The sequence below is a fragment of the Phycodurus eques genome, chromosome 21 (assembly GCF_024500275.1).
Source record: "Phycodurus eques isolate BA_2022a chromosome 21, UOR_Pequ_1.1, whole genome shotgun sequence".
NCBI lineage: Eukaryota > Metazoa > Chordata > Actinopteri > Syngnathiformes > Syngnathidae > Phycodurus > Phycodurus eques.
The window spans coordinates 16,488,855-16,509,963 of record NC_084545.1 but is presented as its reverse complement, the minus strand read 5'-3'; the positions used below and the strand labels follow the sequence as shown (position 1 = coordinate 16,509,963).

The 21,109-nt window shown below is 48.9% G+C and overlaps 2 protein-coding genes across 7 annotated transcripts in view; both read left to right on the top strand.

Annotated features, from left to right (window-relative positions):
• The window catches only part of LOC133396356 (histone-lysine N-methyltransferase 2C-like), a 75,634-nt gene extending 62,199 nt beyond the window's left edge, over nucleotides 1-13,435 (top strand). For both annotated transcript variants that reach the window (XM_061666138.1, XM_061666137.1), the window contains 20 exons: nucleotides 29-134; nucleotides 209-387; nucleotides 470-582; nucleotides 658-786; nucleotides 891-933; nucleotides 1,042-1,160; nucleotides 1,892-1,978; nucleotides 2,054-2,233; nucleotides 3,770-3,888; nucleotides 5,322-5,514; nucleotides 5,597-5,806; nucleotides 8,547-8,923; nucleotides 10,121-10,233; nucleotides 10,303-10,439; nucleotides 11,086-11,213; nucleotides 11,284-11,485; nucleotides 11,548-11,664; nucleotides 12,373-12,446; nucleotides 12,516-12,624; nucleotides 12,706-13,435. In XM_061666138.1, the coding sequence (XP_061522122.1) occupies nucleotides 29-134; nucleotides 209-387; nucleotides 470-582; nucleotides 658-786; nucleotides 891-933; nucleotides 1,042-1,160; nucleotides 1,892-1,978; nucleotides 2,054-2,233; nucleotides 3,770-3,888; nucleotides 5,322-5,514; nucleotides 5,597-5,806; nucleotides 8,547-8,923; nucleotides 10,121-10,233; nucleotides 10,303-10,439; nucleotides 11,086-11,213; nucleotides 11,284-11,485; nucleotides 11,548-11,664; nucleotides 12,373-12,446; nucleotides 12,516-12,624; nucleotides 12,706-12,798 (2,828 nt within the window). In that variant the 3' untranslated portion in view covers nucleotides 12,799-13,435. The remainder of the gene's footprint in view (nucleotides 1-28; nucleotides 135-208; nucleotides 388-469; nucleotides 583-657; nucleotides 787-890; nucleotides 934-1,041; nucleotides 1,161-1,891; nucleotides 1,979-2,053; nucleotides 2,234-3,769; nucleotides 3,889-5,321; nucleotides 5,515-5,596; nucleotides 5,807-8,546; nucleotides 8,924-10,120; nucleotides 10,234-10,302; nucleotides 10,440-11,085; nucleotides 11,214-11,283; nucleotides 11,486-11,547; nucleotides 11,665-12,372; nucleotides 12,447-12,515; nucleotides 12,625-12,705) is intronic.
• A 764-nt stretch (nucleotides 13,436-14,199) lies between these two features.
• On the top strand, nucleotides 14,200-20,782 carry eci2 (enoyl-CoA delta isomerase 2). 5 transcript variants are annotated; one of them, XM_061666846.1, is made up of 12 exons: nucleotides 14,238-14,284; nucleotides 15,273-15,336; nucleotides 15,485-15,596; nucleotides 15,683-15,786; nucleotides 15,872-15,970; nucleotides 16,356-16,547; nucleotides 16,741-16,810; nucleotides 17,292-17,394; nucleotides 17,514-17,634; nucleotides 17,719-17,808; nucleotides 17,883-18,026; nucleotides 19,723-20,782. In XM_061666846.1, exons 1-12 carry the CDS (start codon nucleotides 14,244-14,246, stop codon nucleotides 19,876-19,878), a joined length of 1,296 nt encoding a protein of 431 aa, XP_061522830.1. In that variant the 5' UTR covers nucleotides 14,238-14,243; the 3' UTR covers nucleotides 19,879-20,782. The 5 variants fall into 5 exon arrangements, with proteins under 5 accessions (XP_061522832.1, XP_061522831.1, XP_061522830.1 ...); XM_061666848.1 differs by lacking the exon at nucleotides 15,273-15,336 and having other exon boundaries at nucleotides 14,200-14,284; nucleotides 15,420-15,596; XM_061666847.1 differs by lacking the exon at nucleotides 15,273-15,336 and having other exon boundaries at nucleotides 14,207-14,284; nucleotides 15,535-15,596.
• The last annotated feature ends 327 nt before the right edge of the window (nucleotides 20,783-21,109 follow it).

The window sequence follows — 21,109 nt, the reverse complement described above, 5'->3', positions numbered from 1 at the left end:
CCTGAGCTCACTGTGTCCCTTGCGCCAGTCCGAGGTGTGACATCCAAGGGCGAAGATCTTCATCAGACCGCCAAGACCGTGGACGTGCCCGCCTCCCTGCCCACGCCACCGCACAACAACCAGGAAGAACTCCGGTGACGTCTCCCGCCGCCGTCCGAGCGAAGTAAAGGAATCGGGCGCCGCTCACGTTACGTCTTTTCCACTTCAGCGTCCAGGACTCGTCGTCCCCGTGCGACAGTCCGGACGGCTTTGTGCCGTCCTCGTCCCCCGAGAGCGTGGCCGACACGGAGGTCAGCAGATATCCCGACCTGTCCTTCGTCAAGACCGAGGCGCCGTCCCCCTGCCCGTCACCGCCCATTCCTATCGTGCCCTGCTCCTGGGGCAAAGGTCGGTCCCGTGGAGCGTCGGTGGCGTCTTGCTGTCGTTAGCTGTCTGCGCCTGACGTCTTTCTCTCATTGGCGGTCTTCAGGCACTGCGCTGAAGCGGGAAGTCAAGATGGAGCCGAACCATCAGGCTCCTCCCTCCTGCTCCAAAGCAGATCTGGTTACCATAGCGATCACCTTGAACCCAACGGCCTCTCAGGTAAACGGACGCACCTTTCCCAACCCACCGGTTCGTCCTCGCCGTCTTACTCTGACGACGTCGCCGTCCTTGCAGAATGTTCCTGGCGTCATGGCGGCAGTGGCCAAGCTGCTGCGGGTGCCCGCCTCCATCAACTACCAGCTGAGCCATGCCCAGTGTGCCCCGCTCGACCTGATGGCTGGAGTCTCTGTGCCACTACCTCAGGTCCTTTTATTCAGCTTCATGCACGTAAATGCACTCATCAGCTGTTATTGTGTGGAAAGAATAATAAAATATGAATGTGTGTGTGTGTGTGTGTGTGTGTGTAGACTTCAGCAAGCAGCAGGCAGCCGAGAACAGCGCCACCAGCTGGTATGTAAACATACTTTTGCACCTGTTGAATGTAGCATGTCGTGTGTGTGTGTGTGTCTGTGCACGTGCGCGCGCATTATTTGACCCATCAAGTGGTCTTTGGTCCAGGTGTGAGGATGGACCCCATCCAACGGAGCGCCGGTCCCGCCATCTCCAGGCCGCCGTCGTGCAGCTTCTGCAAAGTGCTCCTGGGAAACGGAGTTCGCAAAATCAAAGAGGCCAAACAGGTGGGACGCCGGGAGAAAGTTGCAACGCTAGGATGGCCAAATGTTGCCCACTAAGGGCCACGAGAAACAAAGGGAAGAAACGAACATCAAAACATGCTAAAAACAGTTTACTAAGTACCACCTTAATGACCAATATTAAAATACAATAACGTAGTAGTGTTTGAACATTTCTAAATGATAAATTCCAACAATACTGTATTTAAAACTTAAATGAACTCAACTGTACTTCATAAATATACTGTACTGGATTTAAAAACAGCCACTAATTTTATGCAGTTTGCACATTTAATTCAGTGATTCTTTCATTTACCACTCGAGGGAGCCTGCATACCACACTGAGAATTGCTCTGCTAAGCAGCTAAGTTTACAGCAAAAAAAAAGGCAATCTTGGCTCAGTGTTTTCAGTGACAAAGGAAAGAAGTTATTAGTATTGGTGTGGTATCTTGTATCATTTACAATTTTTTTCATGAATAATTGTAACACTTAATTAACCATTGAAAAAGGAAAATGTCTGAAAGTGTCTTGTAACATTCAACTTGAGGTACATTTTTAAATCTACCAAAAATACTGCACAATCTTTAACCGTGTAACCTTTTAATGCAGGCCGTGTTTGATTTTACTTTTTGAATATGCGGCCGATGAGAAATGCGCAGCGGGCCGGACTTCGGCCACGCATGCTCTAAGGGACCACGTGAACACCTGTGTGTGGACACCGTGTTTGTGTGTTCCAGGAGGGTTCGTCCAGTCTGCTGTTCTGCAGCCCGAACTGCTCTGCTCTCTACTCGTCAGGCCTGAAGAGCAGCACCTCTGCAGACAAGGTGTGACGTCGCATCTGAACGCAGGCCTGTAATTGGGCGATGACTGACGACGTCACGTCTTTGTTGTGCCCTCAGCCTCCGGACAACCCCCCCCCCCCTCTCCCTCAGCACCGCTACACCAACAACATGTCGTCCATCACCGTCCACTCGCTCCCGCCGGCCCCCACCCAGACCGCCGGCTCCTCCCCGCCCCTCCACTTCCCCTCCGCATCCACTGTCACCATGGAGACCAAACCCCGCGTGGACAGCCTCAAGGTGGGTGACGTCCACTGCGCGTTATTAGGATTCCCGCATCATTTCCAGGCAGGACACGCCCCACTGCAACTGGATTGGCTCCTGTGGAGTGGGAAGGTGTAACGAGATGACCATCCCAAACATGTCACATTTGTACAAAATAAAAACAAAGAATTTTGAAATGGTTCGGTTTCGGGCAAGGGTTAGGGCTTAAGGCGGTTTAGGATGGGTTAGCGTTAGTGGGAAACATTAACGCCGCCACACTTCACGTACTTCTTTTCTCGGGTGGGGGTCTCCAGGGCTACAACAGCCAATCATAGTGCAAGTCCTGCCTGGAAACTATGTGGGAACCCTAATAACGTATCCACTGCAATTTTATCTTATTTCTAGTTAGTTAGTTAGTTAGTTATTGCTGTGCTTATTTTATGGCAGTTATTACTTTTTTTTCTAATTCTTCAGTAAGACAACAATATTTGTTCTAAGATACAATGTCTTATTTTAAGAATCGTATCAAGTCAATTCATACTAGTTCCATTGGCAGTTTTTATTTTTTTTTCCATTTTTTCAGTCATTTTGTACCGAAAATAAGCAGGTTTACATCCTTTTTTTGTCATTCTGATTGAAGATCTCTGGTCAGATCGATCGTGATTTATCAAGATGGAGGTCAGTCGTCTATTTGGGACAGTAGTTGCGATTGTTTGTGACACTTCTGAATCCAACAGCTTGATAAAAGTGACAAATACTTAAAAACAAGCTGTCCATCGCAAACCAGCTCTGGTTGGAAGCCGCTGAATTTTGGAAGTGCGTAAACGACGTCACTGTGCTTTTACATCAAGACCGAAAATGCGCACACAGCGCAGCCTGTTTACATTCCAATTGAACTCTATACATGACTTTGGATCAGTTTGGCAAAAGGTATATTCTTCCCCTGTGAAACCAAATGAAAGTTCATTCCGATTCAGCCTATTTATTCCAATTAAGGTGTTTGTATGGAGCATTTTTATTCGATTGGGATTTCTAGCCCGATTGTAATCACAATACAAGGCGGCATGTACACCAGACTGAAGACTCACATGCTAATGCAAGTTATTTTTGAGCTGTTTATGCAAATGTAGCGGTATTACTGCTCTGGGGAGAGGCAAGGAATTTCTGGTCCTATTTGTCTTACATAAACGAGCGCTAGATCCCCGAAGGACCTCAAAACAATGGTGATGAGGATGCCCTTCGCAGTCCAGTTTGGCTTCAGCCATTGTGAGGGCCTGCTTTTCAAGATTAGTCATCAGAGGAGTCTGTGGGTACCGGCGACTTTGCTGGCCTCCTTGACAATGTGAGCCATCTGCACCACCGCAGTGCTGCTGTAACAACAAATAAAAGCAAAAACAGACTGGATAAAACATTGATAAAATAGGAACATCAAACATCAGGTTAGTGTCTCCATTCAAATGATTTCCCTTCCTTAGAAAATAGAGACGTTGCTGTCCTTTCCTGCAGACAGCCTCAGAGGTCGCCTCAAATCTCAGCTTGCTGTCAGTGCGTGATTGATTGATTGATTGACAGGTGAAGGTGAAACTGAAGCCCCACCCCTACGCCTTCTCCGATGGTGACGACTCACTGCCCGGCAAGCGGACGAAGAGTTCACGGTGGCGGCGCTGGAACGTCAACGTCGCTCTGAGCAGGTGAGCGAGCAGCGGTGTCACGTGACCCAAAATCATTTTCATAATCCTAACGCCGACTGCACATAACAACCACTTGTACCCCTCAATGCAGTGGAAAGGATTTATTTTTGGAATGTTTACATAAAATTATATTCATGAGCTGTGTAGTAGAAGGGAACTCAAAACTTTTGTATGTAACTTCAATCGCCCTCTCGGCTGGAATTACAACAGGGCTGTCGCTTCGGTATGACATGCAGTAGGCTATGCATTTGATGTGATTCTACAACATTTACATCACGTTTTGAAGGACAGCCGCTGGGGGAAATGGATACTTCCGAACACGTAATTGTTGTAAATTCCCTATTATTGCTGCGTTTATTTTTTTGCATGCATTGTTCGGATGGTGCTGAACTTCCACGTATTTTACGTCAGGCACCTTATTGGGCAGCTGAGAGGTCCTCAGGAAGCTGTGTATTTTGTTTGCTGCAGACGGCAGTTAATTGTTTTCGTTTACCATCGACGCCTCTCTGCGTTTGTGATGAAGATAAGACGGAAATATCCCAGCCAGTAATGTCCTTTATTTAACCAGGTCAATAAAAAATAAAAAATTGAAAACCTCTTTCCAAGCGTGGACCTGGCCAAGACGGCAGCACAAAAGCAAAGTGGTTATACCAAACACACAAGACACAGATGATAAAATACAATCGCACACACACTACAGAAAAACAAGCGTGGGATTATATTATGAGACAGTGCAATCAAAAGAGCTAATTGAAGTACAATGCAGACAGTGTGAGTCATTCTCTATTATTGCTGCAATTTGTGCATGCATTGTTCGGTGCGGGTATTTTATGTCAGGCACCTTGTTGGGCAGCTAAGATGTCCTCGGAAAGATGGTTTCTCTCTCTTAACTTCATTGAACATATTCAAATTACAAAAAAACAAAGCGAGACTTTCGGAAAGACGTGATGTTGTTGGTGGCAATTATTGTTTCATTGTTGTATGATTATTGCTACAAAAAGGCAAAATAACATGTTCAGATATCTTTTTACAAACAGGAGACTATGGGCCGCGTTCCACCAACTGCTTGGTAAAATCCGCCAATTTCCCCTACGTCACGCCACCAAGTGGGCCAGCGTAGGAATGTCGCCGGTCGACAAAAAATATAAAAGGTCAAATACTGAAAAATACAGCAAGGTGTTAGAGCAGATGACAGGCTTAATCAGCATTGTGTCATGTCCTCTCGTAGCGGCTTGACTGGAAAGGATTTCTAAGAAAAAAAGGTTGTGCTCTGCAACTTTAAACAAACGAACATTTATGAGCTTCTCATTGGCCCAAAGCTCTCAGATACGGTCCAGCTGCGACTCTGGTACCCCAGTTTTAGGGGCGACCGTTTAGCCTGGCGCTAGGCACACGCTATGCCCGTCGGTCTCAAGCTCTCTCGTCCGGACCAGGGGCCCCATTTCCGACAAGGCCGTCGCCATGCCGACCGAGGAGGAAGTGGACGTGTTGTTGAAGAAGCTGGGGGCGTGTCTACGGCCCGACCCGTTTCCTACCGACCGGCGGAGGTGTTGCTTTTGTCACCAGCAGGGGGACGGAGAAACCGACGGACCCGCCAGACTGCTCAACCTCGACTTGGATTTGTGGGTGAGTGTGCGGCGCCAGCATCGCGCCGGCACTCGCGCACGTCACGCTCGTGTCGTCACACTGGCGTGCTCGCTCCCCTCAGGTGCACCTGAACTGCGCTCTGTGGTCCAGCGAGGTGTACGAGACTCAGGCGGGCGCACTGATCAACGTGGAGCTGGCGCTGCGCCGCAGTCTGACTCTGCGCTGCGCCCACTGCCAGCAGACGGGCGCCACCAGCGGCTGCAATCGGCTGCGGTGCACCAACACGTACCACTTCACGTGCGCGCTCAGGGCACACTGCACCTTCTTCAAGGTAAGAACACGAAAAGCTTCCATTCATGGACGGGGGATAGGGACAAAGACCCCATGCCAATAGCACTAAAGCCCAGCATATCGCTGCTTTGCAAAATTTAGAGTTTAGAGTCGTTAGCGCTCAACTGTTTTTCTGGCTTTACTGCATAGTTCCTCATTGCAATGTTAACTTCTTTAGTCAGCTGGTTTCTAGCGCGATTATACACGGCCCTGTCCGCGCTCTGATAGGCGCCTTCCTTAGCTTGGCGAAGTTGCTTCAGTTTGGCAGTGAACCGCGGCTTGTTGCTGCTGAACGTGCGAAATGACTTTGTTGGTACACACGCGTCTTCACAGAAACTGATCTAGGATGTGACAGTGTCCGTATTTTCATCCAGGCTGCTTGCTGAATTTTCAAAGACACTCCAGTCTGTGCAGTCTAAACCGTTTTGAAGTTCTGTCTGCTTCATTGGTCCACTTTTTCACTGTTTTCGCTGTAGGCTTTCGGCATTTAAGTTCTTGCCTGTATGTCGGTATTAAGTGAATTAAGTGAATTGTTCAGACGAGCCCAGGGCTGCACGAGGTATAGCACGGTATGCGTTATTTAGCATAGTGTAGCAGTGGTCTAAAATTTTATTTTCCCTGGTGGGACCGTCGATGTGCTGCTTGTATTTAGGGAGTTTGTGGTTGAGTGTAGCTTTGTTAAAGTCCCCGAGAATAATGAGGGGTGAGCTAGTAGTGCAGCGTTCGTGTTAGCTTGAGGCGGAATGTAAACACCGGCGAGAATGAAAGATGCAAACTCACGCAGCGAGTAGAATGGCTTATAGTTTAAAAACAGCGACTCTCAATGTGGGCTGCAGTGTGTGCTGAGCTCCGTGATTGTCCGTACACAATTTTTCACTAATGTAGAAGCATAGCCGCCTTTTGATAACACCATGAAGCGGTCTGCCCAGTGAAGATGGAAGCCGGGGGTGGCTGGGGGGCTGAGCGGATTTGCGAAAGTTGGTGAAGAAAGTCCGGCGTCGACTCCCTGATGTTTAGCAAGTCTTCCGTTGTGTGAGTGAGTCGCGTCATGTCTCCAAAGACGAACGAAAAGCATGACAATACTGGAGAGCACGTAACCGAGGCGTCCACACGGGTAGGCACCATCTTGTCAAGCCCTGTATTTCCAAACATTGAATCTGGATCAAATTTGTCTGGATAGGATTACTTCTCAACATGGGGTCTTTCAAACCAGGATATGTGATCCTGATCCTCGTCAAATTGGGATATGGATTTGGTAATCTAGTCCTACCCGGAATCCTGATTGAATGCATTTCTTGGGTATTTCAAAATTCCAAGGTGGAAGTTTGGATAGTGGTGCCACGTTGAAAGAGTTGGAGCGTCTGCCTCACAGTTCTGAGGACCGGGGTTCGATTCCCGGCCCCGCCTGTGTGGAGTTTCCATGTTCTCCCTGTGCCTGCCTGGGTTTTCTCCCTGGTACTCCGGTTTCCTCCCACATCCCAAAAACATGCACGCTAAGTAAAGACTTTAAAGTAAAGTAAATTGTCCGTAGGTATGACTGTGAGTGCTGATGGTTGTTTGTTTAAATGTGCCATGCGATTGGCTGGCAACCAGTTGAAGGTTTACCCCGCCTCCTACCCGTTGATAGCTGAGATAGGCTCCAGCACTCCCGCGACCCTCGTAGGATAATCGGCTCAGAAAATGGATGGATGGAAGTTTGGATAGTTTTGATGCTAAAGATCAGGATTATCCTGATCCTCTGCAAAAGTGAATCAAGGTTTAAGATTACATTGTGAGGTCGTCTACGAACGCAGACCGTCAGGCTGGGAGGAGGGATTCGGCCGTTCTAGAATCTTGACTTCTGAAACTTTTCCCGGAAAACAAAACAGATCAAATCTGCAATATCACAAAATGTACATTAATAACCATCATAAGAGACGCCGTAGAAGAGAATAATACAAAAAAAAATCCGTAGTAGTATTACATAAATATACGCCGACTGACCCAACCAAATCCCAGGCATAAAATGTAACACAAAATTATTTGATTAAATATTATTCTTTTTTTTTTTTTTTTACTTTATTTCGCTAAGAAATTCATCATTAAGTACAGTTTTGTATTTTCCAATATTTAAGCACAGTGCAATCTATTACTTGTCAAGGTTAGGAGTTACACATACATACATGCATACATAGTTAATATTGAGCACAAACAAATTTTTGTTTAATCTTTATAATTTTGGATTTTTTTATGGAACATTCTCTTATCTAGCTTGTTGTATGAAGCGATATTGTCGAAATTGAACACATTTGTCATTAGGCCAACATGGTATCATTTTTCCTCATGCTGTACAAACACTTATGTATATACTTTTCATCATGTTTTGGTAAGCCCTGTTTTGCGGTACATTAGTTAGATCTCGTGATTTATTTTCTCCAAATCATGTCTCTTTGGTTATTGATCTCCGGCAGCGATAGGCAGAACAATGAAGTGCTCTTCGGCCGGAGGGCAGAAGCTACGAAGAACCTCGTATTGCCATTCATATAGCAGAATCATAGCAAATTGTTCAATGAAACTGCCCCGCATTTCACACAATATTTGAAGAGTCCTTCTTTGAGTGACGTTTTTGTTCGGTGGTGTGCCGTGAGATTTTTTTGGAATGTAAAATGGATGCCTTGTCTCAATAAAGGTTGGCCAGATAGGGTATCGGCGCACTTGTTTTCGCGTCATTACTGATCTGTGCTCTGCGCGCTGTGTTGCAGGACAAGACGATGCTGTGCCAGCTGCACCGGCCCCGGACGGGCTCCGCCGGCGGGGAGCGCTCGTCCGGCGGCTCCCTCTCGTCCGTGCCGGGCCCGACCCTCGACACGCGCTCGTGGGCGCGCGACCCCTACAACTCGGAGCTGCGGCGCTTCGCCGTGTTCCGCCGTGTGTACGTGCAGCGCGACGAGGCGCGGCAGGTGGCAGCCATGGTGCAGCGCGGTGAGGCGCGCCACACGTTCCGCGTGGGCAGCCTCCTCTTCTGCGCCGTGGGCCGGCTCCTCCCGCGGCAGATGAACGCCTTTCACGACGCCGCCGCCATCTTCCCCGTCGGTTACCACGCCGACCGCATCTACTGGAGCATGCGCCACAGCAACAGGTAACGCTGCCGACGCGACACAATTCCAGGTGCATCAAAGAATGGATTAATTGACAGCTAATCATTTATCAGATTAATCGACAACTATATTTCGTAATTAATCGTTTAGAGACCTTGTTTCATTTCAATTTTCCAAATCCTGGGAATTTCAGCCTATCAGCAGTAAATCTCTGATTTCTCAAGCCCGAAATGAAAACAGCCTGATTGTTTGTGTTGCATCCAAATGAGACATTTGCAAACATCTGCTTTTACATTGGGAAGCCGCCATCAAAAAATACTGGCACCCCTGGGGGGGCATTATTTCAAGCCATGACTGTATAAAAAGACGTGCTTTTGGCATACCGTCACATGGAGCCAGCGGCCACTCTCTTTTTCTGTTGTACAGCTGCTACTTGGCTGCTCGTCACCGTCAGGTTCCGACCTCCCGATCGGCTCCGACGTGTACGGTTTGACGATGCCGCGTTAAGTTGGGTGCTCCCGTACGTCCAAATCCTCCTCATATTCCAACACGTTACTCACCATTGCGTATAGAGTGTAGCGCGCTGTGCTTGTCAATTGCAACGTCACTTCTGGTAGCCCTTGGCTCGGCTCGAGTAACCACACCCACCGCGGTGTCTTGAGCTTCGGGTATGTTCGGGGAGGGCTCAATATGCGTCATAAAAAAACTAATTTTTAGCTCAACTATGGTTGAGCTAAAAATATGAAAAAAAAAAACAAAAAAAAAAACTATGGTTTAAAACTTTCTGGAAGTTACGTGCATGTATTACATAACGTATAAACAATGCAAATATGAATTTTAACCGACCACATAACATCTTTGTCATCTGACCTTTAATAAATTCACATTTTAAATGTTCCAAGGATTTAACATCAGAAAATAAACTGGCGCGCTCTCACGCTGGTTTCTGGTCTCGGCCAAATATTTGCAGCTTGGATCCAAAGTTTCAGACGTGTGGATAAATGACGGAAACATGTCTTTGCCTTCCGTCGGGCTCCTTTCTTCTCAACAATGTGAAGAGTTGCGAAATAGAGCAATCCAGCGACCATGTTGCTTTTGTTGTTAGTGTAAGCAGTGCATGTCAGTGAGGAAGCACTTTGAACTACATAGGCTGTGGAGAAAAAAATAATAAAAAAAGTGAATGAATGGTAGCCCAGTGCACTGACCTGCTGTGACCCGCTTTGACCATTGACCTTTAGGCGCTGCAAGTACATGTGCTTCATCGAGGACCACGATGCCCGGCCGCTCTTCAAGGTCAAGGTGGTGGAGAAGGGCTACGACGACCTCATGCTGACGGCGCCCACGCCCAAAGGTAAAGCCCGCCGTTCGCCGCCCGCAATCGGACGGCTGTGTCCAACTCGCTGACCGGCGTCCCCCGCAGGCGTGTGGGAGCAAATCCTGGAACCCGTGGCCCAGCTCCGAAGCTCCAGCGGAACTCTCAAACTCTTCCCGGACTTCCTGAAAGGAGAAGACCTCTTCGGACTCAGCGCCTCGGCCGTCAGCAGGATCGTTGAGTCCGTGCGTGGAAACTTTTACGGCCTTTGTCTAGATGGCGACCTGTCCCGCGCGTCTTTCTTTCGTCCAATCTCAAGGCTGCACATGTGAGGCGATAGCGCCAAGTGTCCTGTAGGGCTGCAACTAGCCATTATTTTCATAATCTATTCGTCAATTTTTTCAATGAATCGCATTAAAAAAATAAATAAATAAACGTCCATCCCTTTTTTCAGAAACTGCAAATTCTTTCAAATCGACAGTGCAGAAAATGCAAAAAATAAATTGACGATTCAGTAATTGGTTTGGTCCGTAACATCCGTCAGAAGATGGGCAAAAATGTTGATTGTTTTCCAAAGATGTTTGCAAATGTCTTGTTTTGATGAAACGCAAAGATAATCAGTCTGCGTTGTTATCATAATGAATATAATTATTATTAACTGTGGAGAGGCTGAAATTCTGAGGATTTGGACAATTTGAAGTTAAACAAGGTCTCTAAACCACTAGAGACTTATTGAGGGCCACTGATGTTGAAAACAGCTGTGACCGACGCCATCGAATCGTCTGAAAGCCACAACAGCTGCGCCACTGCACGCTCCAGACCGGCGATGTCCCACGTGCGCTACATACGCGCGTGACAATTAATCTTGACTCGGCATGTGTGTGTGTGTAGTTGCCGGGAGTGGAGGCGTGCGAGCGGTACACCTTCCGTTACGGCCGCAACCCGCTCATGGAGTGGCCGCTGGCCTTCAACCCGTCCGGCTCGGCCCGCTCTGAGCCCAAAGCGAGCGCGGCAAAGAGGTAGTGAGCGTCACGTGACCGCAGCGCGTGTCCCTTTGTGGCCCGTGAATCCGTGACCTTTTCCCGTCAGGCCGTACCTGCCCACCGGCACGGCTCCCAGGTGCCAGGGCTCGGTGGGCTCCATCGTGGGTCCGGTCCCGGGCGTCATCTCGCTGTCGCCGGGCGAGACGGTGGCTGGCGCTCATCAGGGGCGCCACTCCAAGCTGGCACAGTACCGCCGCATGAAGGCCGACTGGAAGACCAACGTCTACCTGGCGCGATCGCGCATCCAGGTGAGGCTCGCCGCCACGAAGGTCCGACCGAGGCAGAAAGTCATTTGCGTGCGTGTGCGCAGGGCCTGGGGCTGTACGCCGCCAGGGACATCGAGAAGTGCACTATGGTCATCGAGTACATCGGCGCCATCATCAGAAGCGAAGTGGCCAACCGCAAGGAGAGACTCTATGAGAGTCAGGTGACCTCATTCCCGCCATGTTCTTTTTTTTCGTTTCCATTTCCAAAGTCAAAAACGTTTCCCTTCACAAGAATACAAAAGATCAATCGAATAGTGTGAAGAAAAAAAAGAGTCTGAGACAGAACAAGACCTCCCAATGGAGACGGTGTGAACTTTTCGGTCAAGTGTGCGTGACCTTATACCGCAGCAGTCAATTGATGGACACGACTTTGACTGTCGAGCTTAGCCTAGTTTCGCTTGGTTTGGCTTGAATGCTAGCGGCTGATCACGGCTTCGTGGACGTCAGACTGATTTTTGTCACGGGCCGCATTTCCCTGACGCGGCCGTTCGGACTCTGAAGGCCGCCCAAATGTGCTATCACCTCATCGGATCTTTTCGTGGACACAATTGGTTTGCTATCTATTTTTAATAACAATTTGAATTTGAAATCAGAAGTTATGGGAAATAATGGCAACCCAATATTTAAGTATACAGCTATTGTTCCATTTCTGTTAAGAAGGGATTTGCTGGAGAAAATGCTTGTCATATATGTTAAAAGTTTCAATCTTGATCCAGATTTTCTGCCAAAATGAACAGAACAAACTAATTTAGTCGTTGACACACTTGATTCGGTTTAGCAGGCCACATACAATGAAAGGGGGCTGCCGGATCTGGACCCCGGGCCTTAGATTTGACACGTGAGCTCTAACCCTTTTCCTGTCTGCGTAGAACCGAGGCGTTTACATGTTCCGAATCGACAACGACTACGTGATCGACGCCACCATCACTGGAGGACCTGCTAGGTGCGCACGTGGCCAGGCGACGCTAACGGTCGCTTGTGGCGTCTTACTGATCCCGCCTGTGATTGACAGGTACATCAACCACTCGTGTGCGCCCAACTGCATCACGGAGGTGGTGAGCGTGGACAAGGAGAACAAGATCATCATCAGCTCCTGCAGACGCATCCAGAAGGGAGAGGAGGTACGACGCGCCGCACGTTACCCGTCATCGTTTGCTGCTCTTGCGTCGCCACGGTTACTGAATGCCGTCTGTCCGTGTCAGCTGTCCTACGACTACAAGTTTGATTTGGAGGACGACCAGCACAAGATTCCGTGCCACTGCGGCGCCTTCAACTGTCGCAAGTGGATGAATTGAACGGAAATTGTGATTGCCTGACGGGGGAGTGCTGAGCTGCGAGTTCGATTGCTGGGCGAGCGGACGGGCGGGCGAGCGGGCAAGAGGCTGGCCCTCTGTGTGTAAATGTGTACAAAGATGAGCAGATGATTTGTGTAAAATAACTTTTTGTTTTTGTATTTATTATGAAATGAGCTTATTTTCTAATCACACTCACTCGTTTTGGGTGGCGAGTCGCTCGCAGCGTGTAAATAGCGTCCACACACAGAAAAAAAACAACTTCACACTTTGGACGAGAGGCCATTTTGAAGTCTTCTTTGCTCCTGTGTCATTTTGATTTTGTTTGTGGCCACACTACCCCACACATGATGAAATGAATTTTGTTTGGGGGATGCTGTTGAGCCTGTTTTAGAAACATTTACAGAAAATAAAATATTTTCCATCTTGAAACAACATGGCGCCGTATGTATGTTGAGTCTAAAGCGGGCTGGAGAGGGACCATGTTGGATTTCATTAATCGGACAGGTGGACCAATTGTAGATGAGGTTAAAAATATATTGTATATCCATCCATCCATTTTCTCCCGCTTATTCCGAGGTCGGGTGGCGGGACCGGCAGGAGCTTAAGCGGGGAAGCCCCGACTTCCCTCTCCCCAGCCACTTGGTCCAGCTCTACCGGGCGGATCCCCAGGCCTTCCGGGGCCAGCCGGCAAACGGAATATTGATCAACGGAGCCGTCTGGGGCAATGACGTCACGCGACGTCACCTCACGTGTACCCAAGCAGCCAGTCAGCGGCGCAAACACAATGGACTCTGACGAGCGATTGGCATATTTCGACTGGAAATACAGTCACGACTTCGCGTTTGTCTAAAGAGGACAATACATGTACACGATGCGCGCGCACTTTCGGCAGGGTTGCTGCAGTCTGTGTCTGTCTGTCTGTCAATATCCTTACTCGGGGCGTGGTGCAGCCTATCGCAGCTAACTGCGGGCAGGAGGCGGGGTACACCTTCAACTGGTTACCAGCCAATCGCGGGGCACATTTAAACAAACAACCATCAGCACTCACAGTCATACCTACGGACAATTTAAGAGTCTTCATCCCCTGTGCATGTTTTTGGGATGTGGGAGAAACCCCACGCAGGCACAGGGAGAACATACAAACTCCACAGAGACGAGGCCGGATTTGAACCCGCCACCTCAGAACTGTGAGGCTGATGTGCTAACCAGTCTTCCACCGTGCCGCCAAAAAACAATTACTGCTATTAAAATATATATATTTTCTTCTGGTCTTTTAATGAAATATAAATTTTCTGAACCGCTTATTTGAAATTTTTTTTTTTTAAAATATATATATATGTATTTTTTTTTTTTTTTTTTTTAAACGACGTGACCCGGAAGTAATTGTTTTTTCTTCTACGAGTTCAATTTTGTTCTGCCGCTTGTGCTTCTCGCGACCTCTATCGATGACTTTCATGGCGCTAACGAGGTTGGGATTAACTCGTCGGTGAGTATTCTTTTTCTTTCACTTTTGTCTTCTGCGGGAATGTCAGCTGGCGGAGGCGTAGAAAATGTTCGTACAAGTCAAGAAAACGCATACAAAAGCATAGGTTAAACTGCCGCGTTTACAAAAGAAGGAAAAGAACGTTCGACATCAAGAGAAACGCTAGTCTGGTGGCACTTTGGGATTTTTGGACATCACGCAATGCATCCTGGGGCAGCTAGCAAACACGAGCACGAGCTAATGCGAGCGCATAAATTCGTGTGTGAGGCTTTTGGGATTTTTCCGTGTGCAAGGGGCTTCTGACCACGGACATATATAATCAAGATTCAAGATATATAGTGCATCCGGGAAGTATTCACAGCGCTTCACTTTTTTCACATTTTGTTATAAATTTGCAAACATGTCCTAAACACCTTTTTTCATGTTGTCATTATGGGGTGTTGTGTGTAGAATTTTGAGGTGGGGGGGTCAATTTATTCAATTTTGGGATGAGGCTGTCACACAACAAACTGCGGAAAAAGTGAAATGCTGTGAATACTTTTCGGATGCACGCGTCTGACTGTAGCATCCAGAGGCGGCGGAACAACTTGTGGAGAGAAGGTTGGGGGGTCGCAGTGCTCACGGGGCTTTTCTAACAAAGAGTGCAACCATGCTGAAAAATTCAATACACATTATTGATTTCAAAGATAGGAATACTTTAAAACCGATTTAAAGCTAAACTCATTAAAACATCTCTAGTGTGATAAACAAGTTGTTGCAGTACTATGTTTAGGTATGTTACTCAAATGTTCAAAATACCCCGTTCTATCTCCCCGTGGAGATAGGTTCAAAAATGAGGGGGTAAAGGGATTTCCCAACAACGTTTCATGTATTACCTCACGTGAAGCAATGAGAAAACGCCATTTTGATGGACCTCTGCTAAATTCACGTACACTATTTCCGCCACAGCGAAATGGAAAGAAAATAGTGGATTGTTTTTTTCTGGATTTAGGGACATGCTTACCATTTTTATGAGGCTAACAGTGACAAGTAGAGGACGCAGGCTGTCGCAGTTGGTGAGAAAATTAGACTATCTCCAAAAGACTTATGTGCGTGCAAATGATGTGTGCTTTCTGCTACAATGACAATTTATTGTCAGAATGGCCTCTGGCAGAACCACAAAGATGGCTGACGTCTTCAAGCTCAACTGTCTTTGGACTTTAGCTCTCGACGTGTTCTGCTGTTGACATGTTGCGGTTGCGCGCGGTCGTCAGGTTGTGGCGTTTGTCCGGCGTTCCCACCGTGAGCTTCCACAGCACGAAGACGTCCGTGATGGGTGAGGCGCAGATTTAAGCTCCTCCCGCTCGCCTTAGCATAGGTCGTCTTAGCCACATGCGCTAACATTTGAGTTCCCGTGCTCAGGTGTGACCGAGGAACACTTTGAGGAGGCCAAGAACAAACTCTCCTCGTTGAAGAAAGATCCCGGGAATGATGTTAAACTTAAGATCTACGCTCTCTTCAAACAGGTCGAGACCTACACCATCGTAATTATTCAGCGTTACGTCTGATGTTAGTAACATGACGTTTGTTTATTTGTGGAATACGTGACAGGCCACGCGTGGTCCATGTGACACCCCCAAACCCGGAATGCTGGACTTTATCAACAAGGCCAAATGGGACTCGTGGAAGTCGCTGGGATCAATCACGCAGGTCCACACGCCCGTTGGGCTTTTGTTAGTCAACAACTTCCTGTCAGTCCAATCAGGTCACGTGGCACATGACGTAGCACTTGTTTTGACTTCAAATGTTCATAAATGGTAAAAAGCTAAATTTTTTGTACTTTTGTCAAAAGTATGTCATTAGTATATTAATACTATTTAGAAATCAAAAATTATTATGTCAATTATTTTGTCAGCTGTTATTACACTGCTTTTACTGATGTTTCAGTACCGGTATCGAGGTACTTTACGCAGGATTACTATCGAAGTCCCAATTTTGGTATCGTGATGATGTTTTGCGTGGTTTTCAACAAAGTGTAGTTGATAATTGCATTTTGATGAGAGGACTCATCCAACATCTCAAATGGGATTGCCAGGATGAGGCCCGGCAGCAGTACTGCGAACTGATTGGCTCCCTGGTGGCGGCAGAAGGCGGAAGCTCCGCCCGAGAGTCCGCCCCGCCTGGCGCCGGCGGTCGCACGTACGACTCCCTATTGGTCAGCACGCAGGATGACATCACCACCATCACGCTCAATAGACCGGCCAAGAAGAACGCCATCACCGCACAGGTCACGGCGACGCAGCCGCACAAATATTTGCATCAACATTTCATAACTGAAGAACTGATAACTAACTTGTGCGAATCGGGGGTTGGACATTTCCGACTTTCCGATTTGGTCGAATGCAGCGTCGCCCGAAAGAAGAGTTGAAAGGTCGCACTTAGCATGTTGCTAGTCAGCTGACATGTAGCGTGTGTTCCAGATGTACGAGGAAATCATTGAGGCTCTCCAGCAAGCAGCACAAGACCACTCGGTTGTCACCGTCTTCACCGGTAACACACGCACACACGCATTTGTCATCACCGGTGACACATACGCACACGCACACACCTCTCCGATCACCGGTAAGAAATCCCCCCGTGCCTGTGGAAGAACACACACGCACACATTTGGTACGTTCGGAAATAGACTCCAAGGGCGCTCTCTTTACTCCGGAACGTTCGGAAACTCAAGAGTGCTGTTGGGGCGTGCCGTCGGGTTATTCGGAGCGCCACGCTCGGGGAGTGCCGGAGCGTACTCCCGGAGCGGCGGGCGGGACGAGATGTTTACGGGCAGAACCGACACATTCGATATGGCGGACACACTGACGTATCCCCGCCAATGGCTGAAACGCTCATTCTTAAATTCATCGAAAATGGAGCGCACTCTGCCTCTCTGAACACCGCACTGTCAGAGCGCACTGCAAGCCTCAGATTGAATTTCCGAACGTACCCGTTCTCTCACTGGGTGGTCTGCGTGCGTGTTGTTCCACAGGCGCGGGGGATTTCTACTGCAGTGGGAACGACCTGAGCAACTTCACAAAGATTCCCGAGGGAGGGGTGGAGCAGATGGCCAAAGCTGGCGGGGAGCTGCTCAGGTGATCGCTCGCTCGCTCATTCATTGGTCGATGATTTTCTCAAGGGGCGACATTGATGTCGCGATGTCACGATGGACCGTTCTCGTTGACGCGCGCTCACCGCTGCCCCCTGCGGACAGGAAGTACGTGAAGGCCTTCATCGACTTCCCCAAGCCGCTGGTGGCGGCGGTCAACGGACCGGCCGTGGGAATCTCCGTCACCGTCATGGGAATGTTTGACCTGGTCTACGCTACTGAGAGTGTACGCACGCACGCACGCAAAAAAACTACGCTTTTTATGTTGACTAATAATACAAGTAAAGCAAATGATTTGTAATTGATTTAGGCCACCTTCCACACTCCCTTTAGCCAACTGGGTCAGAGTCCAGAAGGCTGCTCGTCATACACGTTCCCTCGTATCATGGGATTCGGCAAGGTACCTGCGCGTGCGCCGCACATGCACACGCGCACGCACGCACGCACGTGATTGACACTTGCGTGTGCGCGCAGGCCAATGAGATGTTGTTATTCAACAAGAAGCTAACGGCGTTCCAGGCGTGCCAGCTGGGTCTGGTCACGGAAGTGTTCCCTGACAGCAGCTTCCAGACGGAAGTTTGGAGCCGTCTGAAGAGCTACGCCAAGCTACCTCCCGCCGTACGTAAACGAACACGCGCACGCACACAATTTTCAATTGGACAAAGTATGACCAGCAGGTCATTAATAATTGCTTTCATTGATTAGTTAATCATTGAGTCCAATAAGTGTTATATTTAGCTTCTGTCTATCAGCTCGATGAAGCTACTAGTTTTTGCTTTTACTCACTCCAGTAAGTGGCATTCAAAAGTCAACGGAATAAACGCCATCCATCTTCTTGAAGTCGTGCGTATAATCCGGCCCGCCGAGCGGTTCCATTTTCAGGAGCCCTGTAATATTGTCGTCATTTTTGTAAAAGTGCTCCATTCAAATGTATTTGTATTCATTTATCACATTCAATAGTTTGTTGATTTTATAATAATAATCGAATATTACTCAAAAAGGCAATTTTACATATACATTTTATTTATTTTATGAAATGGTCGTACCTTGCCTTGCAAGTGCCTCAACGTTCTATTTTTTCGTGTTGCGACCCGTCACTCGGTCACTTTGGGCATTTTTGCGCCCGATGTCACAAGCCATAATTCGAGCTTCAGATATGCCGCCGCTTGATGGGCCGCAGTCGTTCGGTCATTTAACGACCGGGACGGGAAGTCGTTCTGCACGGACTCACCGAACTCCTCCCTTGCCCGACTTTTTGCCTCGGTGACCACCAAAGCTGCGTTCCGCTTGGCCGGCCATCAGTAGCCTCAGGAGTCCCACAGGCCAAAAAGGCCGATAGTCGGACCGGCATCTTCTCCCACCATCGGAGCCGACTCACCGCCGGGTGGTGATCGGTTGACAGCTCCGCCCCTCTCTTCACCCGAGTGTCCGAGACGCGCGGCCGCAAGTCCGATGACACGACCGCAAAGTCGATCATCGAACTGCGGCCTAGGGTGTCCTGGTGCCAAGTGCGCGAGTGGGTACACTTATGCTTGAACACGGTGTTCGTTATGGACAATCCGTGATGAGCACAGAAATCCAATAACAGAACTCCGCTGGGGTTCTGATCGGGGAGGGGGGGCGTTCCACCGAATCACGCCCTTCCAGGTCTCACTGTCATTGCCCACGTGAGCATTGAAGTCCCCCGGCAGAACGATGGAGTCCCCAGCGGGAGCGCTCTCCAGCACTCCAAAAAGGGTGGGTACTCTGAACTACTGTTTGGCGCATAGGCACAAAAGACAGTCAGGACCCGTCCCCCCACCCGAAGGCGGAGGGAGGCTACCCTCTCGTCCGCCGGGGTGAACCCCGACGTACGGGCGCCGAGTATACCCACGCCTCCTCGCCGCCTCTCACCGTGGGCAACTCCAGAGTGGAGGGGAGTCCAAACCCTCTCGAGAGGACTGGAACCAGAGCCCGAGCCGTGCGCGGAGGCGAGCCCGACTGTATCTAGTCGGAACCTCTCGAGCTCACACGCCGGCTCGGGCTCCTTCCCTGCCAGAGAGGTGACGTTCCACGTCCCTCGAGCCAGCTTCCGTAGCCGGGGATCGGATCGCCGAGGTCCCCGCCTTCGGCCGCCGCCCGGCTCGCGCCGCACGCGACAAACTCCTTTCAATATTTTACATGCACATTTGAACTTGTATGAGCTGGCCTATCTGTTCAGTTTACAAAATGAAATGTGGCGCTTGAGCAACAATTTTTCCCAGCCCCCCCAGGAGCTTCCGACACGGACGTGGTCTGAAACGTTTGTTTGTTTGTTTGTTTGTTTTTCCGGCAGTCTCTGGCGCTGTCCAAGCAGCTGATTCGCTCGGTCGAGAAGGAGCGCCTCCACGCCGTCAACGACGCCGAGGTGGAGCGTCTGATGGAGCGATGGACGTCGGACGAGTGCTTCAATGCCGTCGTGAATTTCTTTCAGGCCAAAGCCAAGCTGTGAGCGCACGGAGCGTCACTGTGGTGACACGTGACCGCGCGATTGGTTGACAGCTGACGTTCCGTCCGACGTGAAGGTTCAAGTGCCTGAAATCATGCCCACGTGCACGCCACTCGCCTACCGTGTCCAATTAACGTGTGTGTAGCGGAAACAAGTTGTATCGATGACAAATAAAACCTTTCTTTTTGATGTACAGTCAGCTCGTGTGTTAGCATTAGCTCATTAGCAGCATCGGCCGAAAAATCCAGTAAATGTATGTCGACACTTCGCGACATGTAAAAATACAAAATGACTGCTTTCATACATTGATATATCACAAAGGACTCTCGAGTCGGATACCTCCTGTGCCAGTTGCGATGCGGACCTTTCTCCGCGTGCCCCTGACACGTTTCCCACCTTGCTTTCTCCTCACCTACCTGTCAGTCAGATCCCCGCCGTAATCTGCCATAACGCTGCCGTTCACCGTCAAGGTGGCCCCTAGCGGCTAATGGCAGACGCTAGCTGCTTCTCTGCTAACGCGGCCCTCCCGCGATACGCGACACTTTCAGGGCGTCCTCGCCTTTAACGTTACATTATGAAGTCGGCTTCCGACGTTGCCCCTAACGTTAGCTTAGCTTCCCGTTTTAGCTTTCAATGTTTGCTACCGCTGTTAGGTTTTGTTAGCTCGATTCTCTAATTGCTAGGTGTCAAACCCGAGGCTCAGGGGCGAGAGGCAGCCCGCCGTATTATTTTATGTGGCCCGTGAACCGAAATTATAAGTGCCCACTTCCATGATTCTTTCTCAAATCTGTACCAAATTTCCAAACTGTCATAAGTAATAAGCAATAATGTTGAGAGATTGCATTTCTCTGTTCCCAAACCCCTCTTTGCAGTCACTTGAACAATACTTGAATAAACTATTATCCTTGCCTTCTGATTTCCAAACTAGTTCTCCCTCAATTTGTTGTGTATATGTAGTAATACGACGAGGCGATTAAACAGCTACACGGCTTCACTGTCGCAACGGTCCTCTGAGGGAAATCGGAACTACAATGCGGCCTGTTGACGTCCCTGCTTTAATGGAACAGCTTGTGGGAAGAGACTCAAACGAACAGGTCAATTTGAAGCTTTCAAAGTACTCTTGATACAATCGACATCACATCAGGATACAGCACTGGGCTTTCGCGTCGAGGGCGGATGAAACGAAAGCCCTGATTTCCAGTAGTCTTCCAACCGATTGCTGCGCCCTCCACGT

Bases quoted from the DNA above. Each gene is read 5' to 3' on its own strand.
- eci2 (XM_061666846.1), top strand. From the start codon at position 14,244: ATGACTTTCATGGCGCTAACGAGGTTGGGATTAACTCGTCG. The intron at 15,597-15,682 runs GTGAGGCGCAGA...TCCCGTGCTCAG, and splicing joins CACGAAGACGTCCGTGATGG to GTGTGACCGAGGAACACTTT. The intron at 16,811-17,291 runs GTAACACACGCA...GTTGTTCCACAG, and splicing joins GGTTGTCACCGTCTTCACCG to GCGCGGGGGATTTCTACTGC.